The following is a 22,430-nucleotide window of genomic DNA, read 5'->3' on the forward strand; positions in this document are numbered from 1 at the left end:
TTTTGCCTGTCTCAACCATTTTGTCTGCTCCTGTACCTTTCATCGGCATGGAGTTTGCGAACAAATGGAATCAAAGTTTTCTTCAAACATTCGTTCTGGTACATTTCTCGATTAGCAGCCTAACCACCGGACTTAAACCATGATTTAAACAAGGAGAGCAAAGTCCTTTTTTGTGCATTACATTAGCCGGTCTTCTACTAGGCTCCATGTTTCGACATTATTTTGAACAGAACTGAGTATGCATAAACAAATTAAAAAATACTGGCATAAAGAGAAGAGAGTTTATAGGCCCAAATACACACACGGCGTAATGATGCCTTCTCCATACAAATTAGAAGGCGTGATCGCCATCACGTCTTCTATTTTATATGGAGAAGGTGTCATTACGCCGTATGTGTATTTGAATTTTTACATTTATATACTCTTATTTCTCTCTAAGCGTATTTATTGTTCCGTACGAGACCTCCAAAAAAAATTCTCAATTTTAGTTGTCACTTGACAACCGCGTGTACAACCTCGACAATCGAGCATCTTACACACCTACGGAAATTACATCACTGGTTTCAATTTGCTTTGAAGCACGCGGAACTAATGACGTTTGAATTCCGCTTATACTTTGAACAACCGTGTAATAGAGCACGTTTATTTGCAATTCATAGCAGAGGAACTAGAGGGAACGAGTCTAGTTTCACAAGCTTTTTTTTTCTTTTTGCTATTAACGAAAAGAGTCAAATGATATCCAAAACGCAAATGGGTCGACCAAAATGAACTGTGAAACTAAATTTTTACAATTAAGTTTAGAAGCTCAGTTAACCTTTTCGCAACTTTTCCTAATGAAATTGATAAAATAAAAAGTGTGAAAATATGATTAACATGATAAGATTATATTCGACCACATACTAAAACATAACAATTGACATAGACTGCCGAGAATTAGTAAAATAATCTGTAAAAGGTAAAATAACATTAATGAATTTTCAGTTTTGATAACAATTGTTGATGAATGATGTTGATAGTAATCATTAGTACATAAGTAATGATTGTGGGCGAAAAAAGAATGTGTTGGGAAAACCCTTTGGAAGAACCTAGAAAAAATAGTAGGCACAATTTCACTTAGGCAATGTTTTTTCTTGATTCAAATTCTGTGAATCGTAAAACGTTTGGTAATTGTGGCATCTCTGACTTTATAGCGATAGTTCTGGCTTGCTAGCTTTATAGTTGCGGACCCTCAATGTGAATGCTAAGCGTAACTCAGGTATTCGAAAATATTAACTCTTTAATTTTATGTTAAACAAATCGGGCAGTTGTTTATGGTTAATAAAAAGATAATTTTATTCTGGCGTTAAATCGATGCATGAATTTCAAATAATTTAAAATGCAAGTTTTTGTTCAAAATTGATTAATAACAAGTCATCATTACAGTGTTAACACATCGATACATAACAAATATCATAATTCAGTTTTTTAAAAAACGAAAAGAGATTCGCACTATATGAAAAAGAAGAGGGCAATGTCACTAAAGCCTGTATTACACTCCTTGACCAATGGTCAAATATTTGATCATCTGACATAATGGTCAAATTTATTTGACATCATGATGGTTGTTCCTGATTGGTTTTTATCTTTCAAAAAGTGACAAATATTTGACGCTTGATCAAAGAGTGTAATCCGGCCTTAAAAGCTAGGAGTCAAATTTACGCAGACTATCTTTCTAGGGTTAAACACGTTGAGCTGAGTTTCAAGTAACGTAACTGTACAAACGTGCCACTTTGATCTCTATTGTCACAGTCACATCACCCATTCGTTATTTCACTCACCAAAGTGAATCAGATAACCATTTGGGTAAGCGATTATTCTTCATAATCGCTTAGTGACTAGTGTCATAAGGGACTGAGAATTACGGATATGTATCTCATCAGCAAGATGACTGTGAGGTGAAGCCTTTGATATTTGTTCAAAACCTTCGGTTGACTTTTTGTTAAAGAGCCACAAACTGTTGTCTATTAGGTGATGATCGTTTCAACCTACGGATGACAGCACAATACTTAAAAAAATTGTTCCAAGATCAACAGACCGTACAACCGAACCGACTCTGATGTTTCTTTATTTCTCGTCAAAAAAAAACTGACTGCTACAACGTCGCACCCAAGCAGTGTCCTGCAAAACACATTTCTGTGCAGTCGGTTTTAATTGCGCGCTTCCATTAATCGGAAAATGATTTCATGTGAAGTAAGCGTTTACCTTCGTTCGAAAAAAAAACGAAGACCTGTGTGTGCCCACCGCAACCGATACTTCACGTAACCGAGCTATTCGGCTGGACAGTGCAATGAAAACATTCGGACCAGCAGCATCAATACGCGGGTTGTCTAAATCGGACTGAGAAGCGTCGTGATCGGTGATGCATCGGTGGCTGCAGTGAATGATTGATTGTTCAAGGTCGATACGATGCACCTTGGCTAGTGGTTTTGGTTTAAGATTCACTGAGCGAGCGGAGCAATAGCAAAATTCGTTGAAATGAAGAATAACTTTGAAAAAGGGTGTAGAACGGGATCCAAAGTCCTGGACGCGTTACTCTGCCGAAGTGGTCAAAGACAGAGTACAGTGTTTGAGGAGATATTCTTTGATATATCAACGGTCGGAAGTGTTCACACTGCCGATGCTGAGACGCAAACGAAGTTGATTAAACAAACATTGTATATGCATACTATTTAAAACAATTTTTTTTTTCAAAGTGTTTTGTGTTTTGTAATAATTCATTCACCCCGTGCTTTGTTTTTTTTTTTTCTTACTTTCAGGCCTAGTATGTCCCATGGCACCGGCCTCGGACTAGATAGAGGTCATGAGCGAGATTTCGTACTTTCCACTACTGAAGAGTTCGTTAAAAAATTTGGCGGAACGCGTGCAATCACCAAGGTAATTGATTTGTAAACCCTGTGAATTAACTATAAAAAAGTAGGATTTGAGGAATCCTATAAGGATGTCCTCTATTTCTAAACCAGGGTATGTTGTGAAACTTTGGTGCTCCATCCTCTCTCAAGGTCTGCTCATGATCATTGGACCGGCTACTCTGTGATCGACGTGTTTTGTGCACACTGAATTGATCAATATTGCTATCGCATGTTTCGCAAATCGTTGTGTAATGATCGTACCACCGTCGATAATGACTGCCATTTCTGTCGATAGTAATGCTGCGTCGGTATCCTGCGTACGGTGCGCTACCGTTTCGAAATGTACAGCAATTTACGGCGGCAAGCACGTTGCTTCTAAAACCAAAAGTTGTTGTTGGGAACTGTTGCGAATGATAACTAGCCTAATGTTATTTTGTTTGCTTTGAAAACCAAATTAAACTTTCAAACTTTAGCACTTAGTGTTTTGGTTGTTTTCCACTGCTGCCTCGATAGTTGTATTTTGAAAAGCATTTCCTATTGTAAAAAATGAAACAAAAAAAATCTCTTTTAAGTTTTTCACTAAATCAAGTAAAGGGGGCATTTCTAAAAGCACAGTTCGATTAACCACGAAATGTGTTCTAATTTTGTTTGCGTTTGTGTTATTTCTTAGCTCAACTTATTTTTTAGTATGGAACATTTATTTCTTAGAAGAAACTGTTTCGATTTCGTCCGTCCTCAATTTGATTTATTTTTGGTGCAGTTTTATCTTGGTTCATGTGTTTCTATAAATCTGTTGCTGTACAATTTTATTTTGTTTAAATTTTATCTTAGACCCGAAATTAGATAGGACTTTGAAAAAGTGTTGCGCACAGGATATTTTGAGTTATCACCCAAAGCCTTCGCGCATACCACCTCAACCTCGTTTGTAACGTCGACTCATGCTGACCCCACGTTCCGTGGTGATGCCATTTACAGCCCGGATGTTATCTATAATGTAACGAACAGAAAAAATAGTCTATCTTTGCTCATGGTACATCATCGGTGCTGTGTGGTCAATACGTGAGCGGTTCGTTTTTGTCATCTCACGACGAAATCACACTTAACTGCCTACTAATGACTTAGTAAACACTTCTCTACTTAGGAAAGCCGCGCAAATATAACTTTACAAGTGACATAACCACTAACGACTTTCGTTCTTCTACAGGTTTTGATTGCAAACAACGGCATCGCGGCGGTCAAGTGTATGCGCTCGATTCGTCGCTGGTCGTACGAGATGTTCAAGAATGAACGAGCGGTACGCTTCGTCGTTATGGTTACCCCGGAGGATCTCAAGGCTAATGCAGAGTACATCAAGATGGCTGACCATTACGTCCCGGTGCCGGGTGGATCGAACAATAACAATTACGCTAACGTGGAGCTGATCGTAGATATCGCCCTGAGAACAATGGTTCAAGCTGTTTGGGCCGGCTGGGGTCATGCGTCGGAAAATCCCAAACTGCCGGAACTACTGCACAAGAAGGGACTGGTTTTCTTGGGGCCGCCCGATCGTGCTATGTGGGCTCTAGGTGATAAGGTTGCATCTTCAATCGTAGCTCAAACTGCAGACATTCCAACATTGCCCTGGTCCGGTTCTGAACTGAAGGCGCAATACAGTGGCAAGAAGATCAAAATCTCAAGCGATCTGTTCGCTCGAGGTTGTGTAACCACTTCCGAGCAAGGCTTGGTAGCGGCGGACAAGATTGGCTTCCCAGTGATGATCAAGGCTTCCGAAGGTGGCGGCGGAAAGGGTATTCGTCGAGTTGACATTGCCGATGAGTTTCCTGCATTGTTCCGCCAGGTTCAAGCGGAAGTACCTGGATCGCCAATATTCGTGATGAAGCTGGCCCGTGGAGCAAGGCATTTAGAAGTGCAGTTACTGGCGGATCAGTACGGCAATGCCATCAGCTTGTTTGGCCGTGATTGCTCTATCCAACGTCGACATCAGAAAATTATTGAAGAAGCACCGGCTATTGTCGCTGAACCAGAAGTGTTTGAAGACATGGAAAAGGCAGCTGTGCGGTTGGCGAAAATGGTCGGATACGTGAGCGCCGGTACGGTGGAATATTTGTACGATGCGGAGGGGAAATACTTTTTCCTCGAATTGAATCCACGTTTACAGGTAGAGCACCCCTGTACCGAGATGGTTGCTGAAGTGAATCTTCCTGCTGCTCAGCTACAAATCGGAATGGGCATTCCACTGTACCGGATCAAGGATATACGACTGCTGTATGGAGAACATCCGTGGGATTCTACTGTGATTGATTTTGATAACCCAGCCACGAAACCGCGACCACGTGGACATGTTATTGCAGCTCGTATTACATCGGAGAACCCGGATGAAGGTTTCAAGCCCAGTTCAGGTACGGTACAAGAGTTGAACTTCCGCTCCAGCCAGAACGTGTGGGGATACTTCAGCGTGGCAGCATCTGGAGGACTTCATGAGTTTGCCGATTCTCAGTTTGGGCACTGTTTTTCGTGGGGCGAAAATCGACAACAAGCTCGAGAAAATCTTGTGATCGCACTGAAGGAGTTGTCTATTCGGGGAGATTTCAGAACGACGGTGGAATATTTGATCACCCTGTTGGAAACGAACAGTTTTCTGGAGAATACAATCGACACTGCTTGGTTAGATGCATTGATTGCGGAGCGTATGAAGTCGGATAAACCCGATATTATTCTTGGTGTCATTTGTGGAGCACTCCATATCGCTGACCGCAAAATAACGGAGACGTTTACTAGCTTCAAAACTTCCATGGAGAAAGGACAAATACAGGCCGCGAACACATTGACGAACGTTATTGATGTGGAGTTAATTTCCGAAGGCATCCGCTACAAAGTCCAAGCGGCTAAAAGTGGACCAAACACCTACTTCCTGGTAATGAACGGTTCGTTCAAAGAGGTTGAAGTTCATCGGCTATCCGACGGTGGAATATTGCTCTCGCTGGATGGCTCAAGTTGCACTACATACATGAAGGAAGAAGTGGACAGATACAGAATCGTGATCGGCAATCAAACGTGCGTGTTCGAAAAAGAAAACGACCCATCGCTACTCCGCAGTCCTTCCGCTGGCAAGCTTATCAATTTGCTGATAGAAGATGGAGCTCACGTGAACAAAGGTCAACCGTATGCTGAAATTGAAGTCATGAAAATGGTTATGACTTTGACGGCTGGAGAAACAGGAACGGTGACATTCGTTCGACGTCCTGGAGCTGTATTGGATGCCGGATCACTGTTGGGACACCTTGAACTGGATGATCCATCCCTTGTGACGAAAGCTCAACCGTACAACAATCCTTGGCCACTGACCGGGGACGCTGCTCAAATTCCCGAAAAGCTTAATCGGGTTCATTCCAGTTATAAGACAATCTTGGAGAACACATTAGCCGGTTACTGCCTCCCAGATCCATACAATGCACCTAGATTGCGAGAAATCATTGAAAAGTTCATGCAAAGTTTGCGTGATCCCTCTCTGCCATTACTGGAACTTCAGGAAGTGATTGCTTCAATATCCGGCCGTATTCCGATCTCGGTTGACAAGAAAATTCGCAAGCTGATGCAGTTGTATGAGCGAAACATCACCAGTGTGCTAGCGCAATTTCCTTCTCAGCAAATTGCTTCAGTAATTGATATGCATGCAGCAACTTTGCAAAAGCGTACGGATCGGGATGTCTTCTTCCTCAATACCCAAGGAATCGTTCAGCTTGTTCAACGTTATCGCAACGGAATCCGTGGCCGCATGAAGGCAGCCGTTCACGAGCTGCTGCGCCAGTACTACGCCGTAGAATGTCAGTTCCAGCATGGACATTACGACAAATGTGTCGGAGCCATTCGCGAGAAGCATAAAGACAACATGGACACGGTGGTTGAAACAATTTTCTCGCATAGCCAGGTAGCTAAAAAGAATCTTCTGGTAACGCTTTTGATCGATCATTTGTGGGCCAACGAACCAGGTTTGACTGACGAACTGGCCGCCACGTTAAGCGAACTAACTTCGTTGAATAGAGCCGATCACTCTCGAGTCGCTCTGCGAGCTCGTCAGGTTCTAATCGCTGCCCACCAACCGGCTTATGAGCTGCGACACAACCAAATGGAGTCAATTTTCCTCTCGGCAGTTGACATGTACGGTCACGATTTCCATCCGGAAAATTTGCAACGTTTGATCCTTTCGGAAACATCAATTTTCGATATTCTTCACGATTTCTTTTATCACTCAAATCGAGCCGTCTGCAATGCTGCTCTGGAAGTGTACGTGCGTCGTGCGTATACGTCTTACGATTTGACTTGTCTGCAACATCTGGAGCTTTCCGGGGAGGTCCCGTTGGTACACTTCCAGTTTTTGCTGCCGACTGCCCATCCTAATCGGTACAGGTAAGTTTGGGTTTTTCTAACCAATTGAAATGCATTTACTACATATTCCGATGATTTCCATTACAGACAATTGCCAGATGGAACAGAATGTGATACAATTGAGGATTCATTTATGCGAACCGGCTGCATGGCAGCGTTCGACTCGTTCGAACACTTTACACAGTACTCGGACGAGATTTTGGATTTGCTGGAAGATTTTGCATCGCCTGCATTTGTTAGCCCAAAGGTGCTGGAAGCGGTGGATGGTGGCGATTCGGATCGAAGAATGAGTACCTCAATTAATGTTTCGATATCTGATCCAATCGCACGAGCTGTAGAAATAGACGGGACTGCCGGTAAGTGATGGATTAATTTATCATTGTAAAATAACACGATGTTATTGTTTCGATTTGTAGTTAACCCGACAGAAGCCATTCATATACTAAGCATCGCTGTTCGAGATATGGGCGATATGGACGACTTGCAGATGGAGCAAGTTTTTGGATCGTTCTGTGCACAGCATCGCGAAGAGCTGATAACCCGCCGAGTAAGACGGATTACTTTTGCAGCTTTGAAGAAGTCAGTATTTCACAAGCACCAGCAAAAAAACTAAATTAATTACAATTTTTCTACTGCAGGCGTCAGTTCCCTAAATTTTTCACATACCGTGCTCGAGATAACTTCGAGGAAGATCGCATCTACCGACATTTGGAACCGGCTTGTGCTTTCCAGCTGGAGCTAAATCGTATGCGAACGTACGACCTGGAGGCTTTGCCTACAGCCAACCAAAAAATGCACCTTTACTTGGGTCGTGCGAAAGTTCCAAAGGGTCAAGAGGTGACTGATTTCCGCTTCTTCATCCGGTCTATCATTCGCCACTCTGATCTAATCACCAAAGAAGCTTCGTTCGAGTATCTGCAGAATGAAGGCGAACGAGTTCTGCTGGAAGCTATGGACGAACTGGAAGTTGCGTTCTCTCATCCTCAAGCTAAACGCACGGATTGTAATCACATCTTCCTCAACTTTGTGCCGACTGTTATCATGGACCCGGCGAAAATCGAAGAATCGGTAACCAAAATGGTTATGCGCTACGGTCCTCGTTTGTGGAAGCTGCGTGTCTTGCAAGCCGAGCTGAAAATGGTTATCCGCCAGACTACACAATCTCCAACTACCTCTGTTCGCCTTTGTATCGCCAATGACTCAGGATACTTTTTAGATATAGCAATGTACACTGAAGTAACCGATCCGGAGACACACGTCATCAAATTCATGGCGTACGGAAATCGACAAGGTCCACTCAATGGACTACCAATTTCGTCGCCATACATGACCAAAAATTATCTACAGCAGAAGCGTTTCCAAGCACAGTCGAACGGGACGACATATGTATACGACATTCCGGATATGTTCCGTCAAATGACCGAACGGCTGTGGAAGGAGTTTTCGAAGGCACGACCAAATGAAGACATACGTATACCGGAGAAGATATTGCTGGTTTGTAACGAGTTGGTGATCAACGGAGACACTATGGAGGAAATTCAGCGCCTGCCAGGAGAGAACAATGTCGGAATGGTGGCCTGGAGAATTGTACTCGCTACTCCAGAATTTCCTAATGGTCGGGAGATTATCGTTATTGCAAATGACTTAACTTACTTCATCGGTTCGTTCGGTCCTCAGGAGGATTTGCTGTTTTGTAAAGCTTCCGAATTGTCGAGAAAACGGAAATGTCCAAGAATTTACATCTCTGTCAACAGTGGCGCCCGTATCGGGTTAGCCGAAGAGGTGAAATCCCTTTTCAAAGTGGCATGGGAAGACCCTGATGAGCCGGAGAAGGGTTTCAAGTATTTGTATCTAACAACGGAAGATTACAGCAAGGTCTTAAACACAAATTCGGTGCGTGCCATTTTGATCGAGGACGAAGGAGAGCCGCGGTATAAAATCACCGATATTATTGGAAAAACGGACGGACTTGGAGTGGAGAATTTGCGTCATGCTGGTATGATTGCCGGTGAAACTTCCCGGGCATATGAGGACGTGGTTACTATTTCGATGGTAACCTGTCGAACGATCGGTATTGGATCGTATCTCGTGCGTCTTGGACAGCGTGTCATCCAGATCGAAAACTCTCACATCATTTTGACCGGGTTTGCTGCTTTGAACAAATTACTGGGAAGGAAAGTGTATGCCTCTAACAATCAGCTGGGTGGCATTCAGATTATGCACAACAATGGTGTGACGCACAAAACAGAGGCACTCGATTTGGACGGTGTTTATACAATTCTACACTGGTTGTCGTTTATTCCGGATGTACGTGGTGGAACTCTGCCGATCGTATCGACTAGTGATCCTATCGATCGACCGATCGATTTTATGCCTACCAAAGCCCCGTATGATCCTCGATGGATGCTTTCCGGCAGATTAAATCCGTCTAATCCATCTGAGTGGGAAACTGGATTCTTTGATCGGGGGACTTGGTCGGAAATTATGGAACCTTGGGCCAAAACGGTCGTTGTTGGCCGAGCCAAGCTCGGAGGTATTCCGGTCGGAGTGATAGCCGTTGAAACTAGAACAGTCGAGCTGACCATCCCAGCGGATCCCGCCAATTTGGATTCGGAAGCCAAAACATTCCAGCAAGCCGGTCAGGTGTGGTTCCCTGATTCATCCTACAAAACGGCACAAGCAATCAAAGATTTCGGCCGCGAGGAGCTTCCTTTGATTGTTCTAGCCAATTGGCGAGGGTTCTCTGGCGGACAAAAAGGTAAATTTCATCCAAATGCTTGCGCCTGTGTTGGTTTCCTTATAGTAATTTTGTTGGTTTTACTTTCAGATATGTATGAGCAGGTTGTAAAATTCGGCGCATACATTGTGGATGGGTTGCGGGAATATACTCAGCCGGTCATAATTTATCTCCCACCGAACGGTGAGCTTCGCGGAGGAGCTTGGGCTGTATTGGATCCGACCATTAATCCGCGCTACATGGAAACATACGCCGATCCAGAATCTCGTGCCGGAGTGTTGGAACCAGAGGGCATCGTCGAAGTCAAGTTCAAGGAGAAAGATCTCATCAAAAGTATTCAGCGGCTGGATCCGGTGGTACTGGAAGTGAGCTTCTTCTTGTTTAGTTGAAATAAGTTCACTTGATATGCTTTTTTGGTACTTTCAGTTGAAGCAAAAATTCAACGAAGCCGCTGGTAACAAGGAAGCACAGACCGAGTTGGAAAATCAAATCAAAGCTCGGGTCAGCTCGTTGTTGCACGTGTACCACACAGTAGCGGTACATTTCGCCGACTTGCACGACACTCCCGAGCGAATGCTCGAGAAAGGTTGTATCAGCGAAATCGTTCCATGGCGAAGTTCGCGTAGTTTCTTGTACTGGCGACTCAGGCGGTTACTCCTGGAGGAGTACTTCATCAAGCAAATTCTCAGTGCTCAAGATAGTCTCTCGGTTGGGCAGGCTAAGTCGATGTTGCGTCGGTGGTTTGTCGAAGACAAAGGAGCCACGGAGGTAAGTTAGGGTGAAACAAACGTGATTGAGGCGTTATGAATGTAATAATGTGTGCTTTTGCTAGGCCTACCTATGGGAAAACAATGAACCAGTGGTTGAGTGGTTGGAAAATCAAAAACAAAGCGATTCCACAGTTTGCAAAAATATTTACGCTGTGAAGAAGGACGCAATTATCTCCCAAATTCAAAAAGCTCTTGAGGTGTGTATTTGATGTGGCGTTTGATTACTCTGTATGGTAAACATAATTACTTGTAGGAATGCCCTGAGGCTGCCTTGGACGCGGTTGTTGGACTCTGCCAGGCTTTGTCTCCAGCCCATCGCGGCGAAGTGGTTAAAACACTGTCACAGCTAGAGTTTACCGAGAAGGAACACGCTAGTATGGGATGACCGGGGCGAGGTTACGAGTGAACATGTCGTACAATCCAACCGGGGAGGACACAGTCATCGTTTCATTGATGCATTCCTGAGCAATATAAATTTTTTTATTGGCAGGTTTTTCTTTCCATAGTTTTATACATCGTGCATGATTACGAGAACGAAGACAGCTGTTATCCGTTCCAAAAAACTTTTGAATCATTAGTGACCTCGATCGGAAATATTCCTTCGATTCAATTGTTATTATAGATGCAAACAAAAACTCATTCACATTAAAAACGTAACTCAAAAAGAGAATGTGAAATAAAACAAACAAAAAATGCCTATTTCTAATTGTATTAGAGTGTAATCGAAACAGTTATATATATAGTTGTAGATACTCATATTAAACTCACACGAATCGTTCAACAAAAACACTGACGCATCCAGTTGCTGGTTATATTGTCAAACTTTGAAACAAAGTGATTCATGTAGCATAATCATAATTTATTCATAATTGGAATCTATTTTTCGGCAATCTTCAAATACTAGAAAAAAAAAATTGAACCTTTGTTTGGCTGGTTAGCTAGAATAAATAAATATCAAATACCAAGGGTACCGGGTAATATTTATGTGTAGAGGTCGGCTTCAACTCTTCAGAAGAGTATGTACCTTATAGTTGCTACTGCAGAATAACAAAAGTTGAGATAAATCTCAATGCACTTTGTAAACACGATTAATAGCATAGCTGCTTTTAGCTGACGCACATCCCGCAGAGCAGAGCAAACAGAAATAGCAAGAAAAAAATGCAAAGCAGCATCACTCAATTTTCTGTTGTACAAACTTGATGGCGATGGGGAAGTAAAGAATAAAAAATCAACAAAATCTAAACCACGCAGTTTTGTTTCGATGACACTATAAAATGCATCAAAAAATTAGCAAAGCTCACGTATCTAATAAAATAAATTTCCAATAAATCTGCAGTGACTAAAACTATAAACTATTCATAATAAATCGCAAAAATAGTAGCAATTACAAAATAGGTCGGAGTCTCATAGGCGAAATTTATGTAGCCGTCCTTCTCGGCATCCCAAACGAATCGCATAACGCACTTGAAATCTTGCGATGATTTATCCCCAATCGTAACAACTGAAACAACACGATACCGATCGTAGTTGCAAAACTTAATCAGATTCTTAAGTTCTATGCTCATGTTCTCCGCCAAAAGTTTAGCCTGTTTGGGGTTGTATTTGTGACTGTCCAGGAAGACCTTCAGATAGCGATCTACAATATGTTCAACTTTTTCTCGCTTGAATGGATGGCGCGATTCTAGGCGGTAAGTGTTTTGAAAGCGTGGTGTTGAGTACTACAATGAAACGTCTTTCGTTCGTCATCGCATGGCGGACTAAAAAAGATCAATAAATTACTAACCATTGTGCTTCTGCGACTAAACCGATGCGATGGCAACGATGGTAATGCGGTATCCAACATTCTACTAAACGCGGCAACTGATGATTGCCGGTGTAACTGTAAGATTAATTTTATAAGATTACAAGAAATTCCCAGTTGAGAGCAATCAAACAGTATAGCTTACATCACTGGCAAAAGTTGACATGCGACTGTCCATCATGATGCTTTCGCGAAAACCAGGAAAAATGGATTTTCGCTGTGAAATAATTCATAAATTAACGTTCAAATAATAAAACGTAACATCTAACGTACGTATCGTTTTCCGCCTTCTTTCCGTTTTTCAGTACCCGCTTCTTCGTGGGGCTCCATGATAACTATTTTCTTTCTCTCCGCTTTCGGGGGTGGCTAAATATATCATATATTGAATGGTTATTCTTAAAATGTATAATTTATTCTGCTCTCAATCAACCTGATTATCAGTCATCTTGTTTCTTGAAGGCTGCAAAAAAATTAACAAATTTACAATTGTTGAGACAGCGAAGAAAAATTAAAGCGACTGTCAACTGTTGCTTAAAGAATACTAGATTGATCTCACTGGAAATTTCGGTCATGCCTAAAAAAGCACAATATCCAACAACAGTCCAGTTTATTCAAATCTTACCTATAAAATCGAACTATTCTAATTACAAATAGAGTTAAAAAAGCAGTTTTCATTTCTAACATCATTTTCCTACGCAGCTTGTGTCACTTAGGATGCTCGCGATCAGTTGCTTGTCATTCAGTACATTGCGGACTTCGTCCTCGTCCCACTGCAGCAGGACCCGGTTCAAGCGAGCTTCTTTTTTGCCCTGCATTCGCAGAACCCCACGCGTTTCCACGAGCGAGCAAAGATTCAAGAACTCAGTTTGATCGACGGAAAGCAGGTTCTGCTTGGCACAAACAGTCTTGTACACCTGGTGCAGCCTACCGACAGTCACATCTTTGCTTTTACCATTTTTAAGAATTAGAAGCAGTGAGCAAATGAGTATCTTTTGCTGCAAAGGGAAAGCAGAATCTTCATCCATGTTCTGCGTAGAACCGTATACTTGATTGAGGGTATTGACCACTTGTCTAATTTGAACCACTTTTGGGGGTGATGCGGGTTTAGTTGTGATATTTGCGGGATCAGTTTTGGCAGATGTTCTTTTCATCTGACGGTGCTCTTTATCGGTTGAATCTACCAAGCTTTTTGCCAGTAGTAAAGCACGACGAGCATCTCCGGACGTTGAAGCAACTTTGGCCGCAAGCAGCTGCAGTGCCGCATCATTGAATAGTTCGCTGGCTTTGCTGTTGCGAAGGCTGGTTTTAAGAATGTTTACTAGCTGAGGTTTCGTGTATGGTAGAAACTGAATTAGATGAGGTCTCAGCTCGCATCGGGCTTGAAGGCGGGACAACAGCCGGTCAGTTAGATCGAGAGCGTTGGCTACACCTACCAGTATTAGCTTTGAATTTCGTTTTGCGGGCCATTCAAAGATGTTGTATAATATGGTTTGTTTGCTAGTGGCTAACTGATCGATTTCATCTAGCACAAGCATTATGGTTTTATGTTTTCTTTTCAAATATTCTTCGATAGCACTGAGAAAATATTTCTCTGTTCCACCTGCAGCTTGTAATTGCAGTTCCTCGCATATTTTTTTGTAGATGCTACCAGCACTGCTCATCGAAGTACAATTAACATAAACCATCTTGATTTTGTTGGCCAAATCGCGATCGGTAATTATTTTCGTGAGTGTAGCCGTCTTACCTGTGCCGGGAGGACCACTGAAAAACATTGTCTAATTGATTACCGCAAAAATTCCAAACCATAAAAACGTTTACCTTATGTATAAACTACCCGACCCGTTTTCTGCTAGTACATCCTCAATGTATGTGGCCAGTTCTTCAGTTTCTCGTTCGCGCTCCGGTAAGCATCCCACAGCTTTTACACTGATCGCTTCATTATCTGACTCACGCTTAGCTACATGGGCAGCTTTGTTCCGTTTTCTGGGTGAACAATCGTCTTCCTCCTCCGTGATAGGATCATGAAGTCTGGGGCGCCCTCGGCGTCGCGGTGTCGCACTCTCCTTGACTTCCAGTTCAACATTTTCTATCAACTCACTGGTTCGGTCTCCACGGGTACTACGGCGAGTGTTTCTGGACATTGTGATTGAGAGTTTAATAGGTGCACTAAAAAGTTGATAGTTTCTTGTTCACGGAAACGATGAAGTTGGAAACAACCCACCGTTAATATTTGTAAAAAAAAAATGCGCGCGTAAACTCAACGTCTGTTCCGTGTTTACAGCTGATCGTTAGAGCAGCGAACGACCAGCGTCAGAGACAGCAAAAGATTATAGACAGGTTTCTGTCAGCTGTACATTCAAGCGATGGGGGCGCCATCGAGAGCAAGCGACGACTGTCGCAAGCTAAACGTTATGTCGATGATAAAACTAGTTGAAAAAACTTAGATTAATAAAAACTTTTTTTCTGTGCTCGCCCGTTTGATGTTGATAGTTGCCTTAACGGTGAATGTTTTGGCGACTCTCTGGTGTACAGGCTGACTAGCCCTGAAAACAGATTAGAAGCGTTAATTTGTAAATTTTTGTTATCAACAAAAGGCTTCATGAATCGTGAATTTCAGATATAAGAACAAGACCCAGTTATAGTCATACAGTAGATATATTTAGCTAAATGTTTGCGGTTTCTCCTCCAATGCAAGTCTTATGAGTAATATTTCTGATACTTTGGATCAATGTTTCTCTTTGTCACTAGTTTTCTCTTTCTCAGGTAAATTACAGGTAATGGTTTCTAATTGTCAAAGTTGAAAGTCGATTGTTGCATTACACGCTGTTTTTTTGCTAGTGATTTTTGGTATTAGATTTGTTAATCATAAAGATAATTATTGAGCTATAAAATCGATTTTCTACCTATGGGCAGGTATATCCTCTTTTGAGCACAGTAAACACCTTATAATTTAGAAATTTGGTATCGAATTTTTGAATTTTAAATCCTGCATTACCAACTTACAAACTAAGCATTGAATTTACTGAAGACTTTTTTACATCTACAATAACATTTCGAGACTAGAGTTTGAGTTAAGATTAAAAGGATTTTAACATTTGATTTCATCCGGTGAAAAGTTAGTATTCACACGAAAATTGACTGGAGTTAATTTAAAACCAACTTATACTATCAAAATAGAAAATCACATAAATTTCAGTGGAGCAACGTTCAACGGCTCTGTGTAACTGTTAATTTACTGAGCATTTTTCTGCTCATCTGCTTTCTGTGTGATATTCATGTCAACATTCCCACGCTCCTGCATGGAACTATTATCAACAACTCGTAAGCCGTTATTTAATCGTATTGCACTTTGTGCTACCGAATTTTTGCTTCGGTGAAGTTGATTAGACTGATTTTTGTTGTCATTTCCAGCATTATTGAATGCTCGTGGATGGCTGGAAGTGGTTGCCCCCTCGTCGTCTTTGGCAATCACTGCATCACAATCCGTTTCTTTTTTGGTGATGGGTTCCATACAGGTTGCTTCATTCGTTACAGGCTGATTCGGTAGAGGTGTCAGAGATTCCACTCGCGTCATCCGAGCAAATTGTTCTTCATCTATGCGGGAAATTGGTTCATGATTACCCCGATCCGGCACAAAGTCTGTTTTGTGACATTTTTCTGTGATCATGGCGTTCAGTTCGTACTGGTAGTCATCAGAATCCTCATAGCAGAACTTGCGCTTGAATGATGAAGAACGCTCGATAGACATTTCTCCTACCTCATCCTCTAATGCCATAAGCTCATCATCCATTTCGTTGGTTGGATTGCGGTATCGCAAAAAAGCTTGGCATTTCTCAATACATACCTTTTTGTTATCTGGAACTTCTGAAAAATGAATAAAAGTTCAGCATCTTCAGTGAAAACAAAACCATGCAGTACATATAATTGTTACCAAGAGGTACATACCGATAGAGCTGTCAACATTGTCCACCATCAGTCCAGCGTTGCCACAAATACTAGAAATATTTTTGGTGTCGGTTTCACTGGCGGTGCCCTCCTCACTAACTCCGGTTCGAACGGTAGATGTACTCATCTGCCCTTTACTAGATACATACTCATCATAATATTCTCTAAAATCGCGATTAGTAGCCTCTATGCCGTTGTTGTTCTGCATATCACTATAGTATTCGTTCCAGTCGTCAAGTTTATCGAAGTTACTGCATTCCGATTCCCTATCATCTTCGTACGAACACGGCGAATCGTATCTTTTCGAGAGTCCCTTATCCGTACTCTGTGAATACTGGGAAAAGTTTTCTTGTGCATGAGAAACTGACAGCGAATACGATAAGGATTGGGATCTCGAATGTTGTTGTTCATCAGAACTGCCTTCGTCTGCAGCTTCACCACTTTCATCAAACCATTCACCCGTCAGTTCCAGGGGTTCCTCGTCGAAGTCCACGGTGGTCGCTAAAGATTCGTTGTGGTTTTCTCTACCGCTGCAAAAGGCACTATTTGTTGGTGTATTACCTAAAACGAAACATATATTAATCAAAATACATTACTCGCTGCGTATAGCACACCCGTGTTGCAATTTTCTTCATGTCTCTCACCGACTATTTCAGTAATCACCGGGGTGGAAATATTATTTTCGCCGTCTAAGTCGCAATTGCAAATCAGCTTCTGCATTGCATTTTCAAATTTTTTCGAGAGTGGCGAATCCGCTGCACAGCAGTTTGTGTTGGAGTTGGCACTGATCGCGTAATCGGCGAGCGGACTTTGGTTCAATTCCCTAGCGAAGGAGGAGAAGTCCAAAACTGACGATACTGGAGAATTCATGTTTTTTGCATTTCACTTCATCGTTGGCTAGCTAATAACTAAACAATGTTTTCATAGCAGTGACGATAGAAAATTTATTGCACTTTCGGAGCACAAAATTGAAGCGAATTGTTATGCGTTTGTTTTTTGTTTTGTATGTTTTGCCTTTTGCAGAAGCACCAGCTGAGTTGCCAGGTTTTGTTAAAAAATGTACTGGTCATTCGCGCCACCAAAATAAACCAGCCAGCATAGCGTTGTTCGCTGCCATGCGGCAAATAGCGAAATCTTTGTGATAACGTCGACTCAGGCGCTGAAAACCAATCAAAAATACAGTCGAAGTTTTATATATCGAAAAATTCTTTCTTCACTAGATATTGGTTTATTTTCTGCATCAATAATCATAAGAATATAGAAAAGTTGGGCATTAGTTTTTGGTGCTGATGCGTTAAGTATGATCACAGATAACAGACATCCAAGCTATTTTTGCTTCATGTGTAAAAAAACGCAACGGTTTTTTAGCATGTCGCAATACACAGTATGGTGGCGCTAAGAACACTTAGTGGTTAATGATTCGATAAAATCGATATTCTTCCAGCTCTTATCGATACTATTGGAATAAGAAGCGTTGCCGTTTTTAATGTAAAATTTTTGAGCAGTCGTAATTTGTACATAATCGACAATTTTAATCAATCCCAGTTTATATTTGCGATAAATTTGTTTGTTTTAGTGTTGATACGAAAAAAATAAATACACAAACCTCACAAAAACAGTGTTATATCGTTGCAAAAACAGCGACTCTATAATTTGTGTAAGCTTTGACTATAATCCAGCGCTGCCATCACTGAAGTGGTTAAAGTCGCAAGTTGCAGAAAGATGTCGGTAGCATTCCAAACGAGTAAGAATTTCAAATCTTACACACGATTTCTGGAGTTTTTGTTCTAGCTTGGATATCTGTTTTCTGTGGTATGATTTTCGAAAAATTCATCCGTTTGATATATGGAACCAATCGGAAAGTTGGTTCGTTCATTTATTTATTATGATAATTGGGTTGTTTAGCTATATCAGTTTTTTACATCATCTGAAAGATCTGCATTTTCTAAGTGAAACGTGATTTAAAATAAATTCTATCGTTATCCTTCGCTTTTTGAATCACGATTTTAAACTCCTAGAAATCTGCTCGAAATCGCTACAATGACAGTTCGCCCATTTACCAACTGTCATTGTAGCGATTTAGAGCGAATTATTATTCTTCATTTAAAAATCTAAGAATAATGATATAAAGTTTTAAAGAATCACGTTTTTCTCAGAAAATTACACTCTTTCAGATGATATATAAAAATCGGAAACCCGTTAATAGCTAAACAACCCAATTTGCAGTTTCTCTGACCAAAATAAATCGCTAAATACCAAATTCAGCGAAATTTACCAAAGCTCTCGTCACAATTTGGCAGGGAAATTTCTTCTGACTATTCCAGCGATTAGTACCTACAAGTAACCGAGTTTAAGAATCATTTCACGGGTACGTGGTGGTAAAATATGACTGAGTCGGTTGTTGAAGCAGTACAATCCGTACTAGTTGACATAAAACAGACCCCAGTGTGGTCCAAAGAATAAGCAACTTCTATCCTTATCTACACGTGGTACTAGGGTTACCACCTGGTCGGAGTTAAAAATCAGGACAATTTTTTTCCAGCGAAAATTTGATCTAAGGTATTTTTATTTTTTGAGGTGTCAATATACCTAAGATACCTAAAAATTGCAACACTAGTAAACTGTTTGAAATAAACTTAACAACAGGGGGTATTAATTTAAAAAAAATACCTGCTTTTTCTTATACTAATCGATGGCCGAACTTTCAGTAGGCACTATGAATTTTTTCTTTCGTTTTTCTTTGATTTTTATATTAAAAAATTAGATTTTTTTAATTTACATTAACTGGCAAGTAGTGAACAAAGTCACACTTCTGCTGCTAGATAATATAACCCTAGTAGAGAACAAAATGATATTTCTGCTGCTGGCTTATGGAAAATATAACCACAGATAACAGACATCCAAGCTAGAACAAAAAACCCCAGAAATCGTAGGTAAGTTTTCAAATTTTTACTCGTTTGGAATGCTAACGACATCTTCCTGCAACTTGCGACTTTAACCACTTTAGTGATGGCAGCGCTGGTTTACGGTCAAAGCTGCCAGACGCATGAAAATTCATAGATTATACAGTCGCTGTTTATGCAACGATATAACATAGATTTTGTGAGGTTTATGTATTTATTTTTTCAAGCCAACACTAAAACAAACAAATTTATCGCAAATATACAGAGGGATTGAATAAAGAAGTCGATAATGCACGCATTACGACTGTTCAAAATTTCTACATTTAAAAACGGCAACCATTCTCATTGCGATAATATCGATAAAAGCTGGAAAACTATCGATTTTATCGAATCATTGACCACTAAATATTCTTAGCGCCACCATACTGCGTATTGCGACATGCTAAAAAACCGTTGCGTCTTTTTACACATGAAGCAAAGTTAGCTTGGATATCTGTTATCTGTGATATAACCCTGACAGAGCACAAAGTGATACAGACCATTTTACGAGACGTTTCTGAACTCAATTCATGAATGAAATTTTGACAGAAAGCTCGGAACCGCTGACATAACGCACGTAAAAGCAGCATTAATATCAGCAGGATCCGTGACACCTGTCAATTCGTAAAATGCTCTATTATTATTATTTGTTTCGATTTCAGAAAATAAGATACAAACGAAGCTGTTTTCGAGAGATGACGAATCATCTACCTATGATGTATATGAAATATAAGGTGAAACTAGTTCTGTAAAGTATCTATGTCATGAAAAAATATGTTCTTAAGATAATAAAACTCGAAAATAAATATTTGATTCTTATATACATTTATATCACTTTAAACATTTAACTCTTTTCTTGAGAACCGTTCGCCCAATCGTTTTGTTGTCAAAGAATGAATTGTATATTTTCGATCAAGCATTCCAATGAACGTATGGTTTTTGCTGGAGAACTATGGACAAATAAAGAAAAACGTGTATTTTCCCGAATAATTATAATTTTTCGAGCTTAAATTAGAAATAACTCGAAAACCAATGCATTTAGAATGTTTACTACCAAGAGCTTTTTGATTCAAAATGACTCTCTGCATCTTTTAAAATCATCAGAATACAAATATTTTGAAAAATGTTTGAATTAGAATTTTTATAAAAAAATTAATCTACCATAAAAAAATTGTTTTTCATTTCTTCGTCCTGGATTTTTCTTTAAAAGTTGCGTATTAACGTCAAGTTTCTTTAAAAATAATAAGAAAAAAATTCAACTCTATTTTTTTAATTGAAATTTATTGTTTATTTTTAATTTTTTTTGGTCAAAAAAAATTTTTTTTGTACAGTGTATATTTTTTTATGGTGCATTTTTGATTCCCTACAACTCATTCTCAGACAGTTTTTCTATACAACCAACGGTTTCTGGGCTACAATGCTTCGAATAAAACCTATACCAAAAGGCATACGCCCTTTTAGAATGTAACTCATGGGTGTAAAAAATCGCTCCATCTGTGGAAAATGCTCAGTTTGCTGAGCCAAATACGTGTGCAAAGTTTCATTCTAATCAAAAATGGTCGATATTCGACCATCGGTGATTTGGCGCGATCTTGCTCAACTGGCAAGTAGTGCACCAGGGGGGATTTACTGCTGTCAAAATTCATATATGTGTGCGTTATCGCAGATCAACTCTGGTCCATGAAGTTTGTTGGTCCATGACGTTTAAAAGATATCCTGTGTGGCGAGGAAACTTCATGATTTTTGGCTAATTGCAGGCTGCTCCCACCAAATTTCACTAGGCAACGCAGTATGAATAAAAGTTTTCCGCGATTTCTAGAGTTTTGTTGAAATGAACGTTACAATTATACTAAATTTTACTTCAATCAAAACGACAAAAACCAAAACAACCGGACGCCTTGTTGCCAAATATGCTGGTCACGGTTACACGATATTTGACAGATAGATTCCCCCTGTAGTGCACAGAGTGACATTGCTGTTGCTGGCTTTCGGGGAATATAACCAGAGCTGCCAGATTTTATTTTGAAAAATCTGTATGCACCCGTAAAAAAATTTGTATTTTTCTGTATTTTGTTCGACACCTGGGTTCGAATCCCAGCGCCGACATAGATGTCGATGGTTGTGGTGTGGCGTGATCCACTCACAACCAACCCAACTGGGTTGTTTAGCTATTCACGGATTTCCGATTTTTATATATCATCTGAAAGAGTGTAATTTTCTGAGCAAAACGTGATTTATTAAAACTTTATATCATTACCCTGCGATTTTTAAATGAAGAATAAAATTTCACTCTAAATCGCTACAATGACAGTTGGTTTATGGGCGAACTGTCATTGTAGCGATTCGAGCAGATTTCGAGCACTTTTAAATCGTGATTTTAAAAGCCTTCGCTTCGACGATAGAATTTTTTTTTAAATCACGTTTTACTTAGAAAATGCAGCTCTTTCAGATGGAATAAAAAGCTGATATAGCTAAACAACCCAATTGAAAAGAGAAGAAAACAAAAACAGGTCAAAGCTAAAACAAGACAACAAGAGCAATGGGATTAGGATAGAGATATCAGTTAGTTGGTTCGCACCAACGCGAACTGTCATATGCAATTGTCAAAATGTGCGGGATGAAAATAGTAAAAATATTTCCTTCCTTTTTTCTCGCATGCAACGCGAGTTGCGAAATTTGTAGGGTTCCGTCAAATGTCTGTGGGCCGTGTTGCCAACTGCTAGAAATGTGGTTATTATTGGTTTTCGTACATGATATCCGCGATAGCATGTAGCCGAGGTGATATCCGTTGACAGCTCGATTGTATGGGATATCAGGTGATATGGATGGTGATATGGCCTCGATAGCACGAATCGCCTGATATCAGGTGATATGCAGTGTAGTGTGAACGGGGTATTAAAATGAGTTTTCTCGTAAACATAACGTTGAAGCGACGAACCCGGCGATCAATTATTATGCGAC

At 40.5% G+C, this 22,430-nt stretch overlaps 4 protein-coding genes across 7 annotated transcripts in view; 1 reads left to right on the forward strand and 3 right to left on the reverse strand.

The window, feature by feature from the left end:
* Positions 1-12,024, forward strand: part of LOC129725836 (acetyl-CoA carboxylase) — a 50,376-nt gene extending 38,352 nt beyond the window's left edge. The window contains exons 4-12 of the mRNA XM_055682143.1: positions 2,796-2,913; positions 4,093-7,295; positions 7,362-7,630; positions 7,691-7,853; positions 7,913-10,032; positions 10,102-10,376; positions 10,438-10,779; positions 10,844-10,978; positions 11,035-12,024. Of these exons, the coding sequence (XP_055538118.1) occupies positions 2,796-2,913; positions 4,093-7,295; positions 7,362-7,630; positions 7,691-7,853; positions 7,913-10,032; positions 10,102-10,376; positions 10,438-10,779; positions 10,844-10,978; positions 11,035-11,166 (6,757 nt within the window). The 3' untranslated portion in view covers positions 11,167-12,024. The remainder of the gene's footprint in view (positions 1-2,795; positions 2,914-4,092; positions 7,296-7,361; positions 7,631-7,690; positions 7,854-7,912; positions 10,033-10,101; positions 10,377-10,437; positions 10,780-10,843; positions 10,979-11,034) is intronic.
* LOC129725839 (dynein light chain Tctex-type protein 2B) lies at positions 3,728-13,132 on the reverse strand. 2 transcript variants are annotated; one of them, XM_055682148.1, is made up of 5 exons: positions 13,013-13,114; positions 12,856-12,948; positions 12,728-12,799; positions 12,565-12,660; positions 3,728-3,875 (listed from the first exon to the last, which is right to left on the reverse strand). In XM_055682148.1, the coding sequence occupies exons 1-5, from the start codon at positions 13,025-13,027 to the stop codon at positions 3,858-3,860; spliced, it is 294 nt and encodes a 97-aa protein (XP_055538123.1). In that variant the 5' UTR covers positions 13,028-13,114; the 3' UTR covers positions 3,728-3,857. The 2 variants fall into 2 exon arrangements, with proteins under 2 accessions (XP_055538123.1, XP_055538122.1); XM_055682147.1 differs by lacking the exon at positions 3,728-3,875 and adding an exon at positions 12,082-12,499 and having other exon boundaries at positions 13,013-13,132.
* On the reverse strand, positions 12,972-14,868 carry LOC129725837 (cell division control protein 6 homolog). 2 transcript variants are annotated; one of them, XR_008728183.1, is made up of 3 exons: positions 14,401-14,868; positions 13,205-14,343; positions 12,972-13,042 (listed from the first exon to the last, which is right to left on the reverse strand). XR_008728183.1 is itself a non-coding variant. In XM_055682144.1 (2 exons), the coding sequence occupies exons 1-2, from the start codon at positions 14,721-14,723 to the stop codon at positions 13,266-13,268; spliced, it is 1,401 nt and encodes a 466-aa protein (XP_055538119.1). In that variant the 5' UTR covers positions 14,724-14,868; the 3' UTR covers positions 13,173-13,265. The 2 variants fall into 2 exon arrangements, 1 of the variants encoding a protein (XP_055538119.1); XM_055682144.1 differs by lacking the exon at positions 12,972-13,042 and having other exon boundaries at positions 13,173-14,343.
* A 350-nt stretch (positions 14,869-15,218) lies between these two features.
* On the reverse strand, positions 15,219-17,571 carry LOC129721999 (uncharacterized). Of its 2 annotated transcripts, none has more exons than XM_055675161.1 (3): positions 17,172-17,571; positions 16,528-17,088; positions 15,219-16,446 (listed from the first exon to the last, which is right to left on the reverse strand). In XM_055675161.1, exons 1-3 carry the CDS (start codon positions 17,395-17,397, stop codon positions 15,815-15,817), a joined length of 1,419 nt encoding a protein of 472 aa, XP_055531136.1. In that variant the 5' UTR covers positions 17,398-17,571; the 3' UTR covers positions 15,219-15,814. The 2 variants fall into 2 exon arrangements, with proteins under 2 accessions (XP_055531136.1, XP_055531135.1); XM_055675160.1 differs by having other exon boundaries at positions 17,142-17,571.
* Positions 17,572-22,430: the final 4,859 nt, after the last annotated feature.

The sequence above is a fragment of the Wyeomyia smithii genome, chromosome 2 (genome assembly GCF_029784165.1).
Source record: "Wyeomyia smithii strain HCP4-BCI-WySm-NY-G18 chromosome 2, ASM2978416v1, whole genome shotgun sequence".
Classification (NCBI taxonomy): Eukaryota; Metazoa; Arthropoda; class Insecta; order Diptera; family Culicidae; genus Wyeomyia; species Wyeomyia smithii.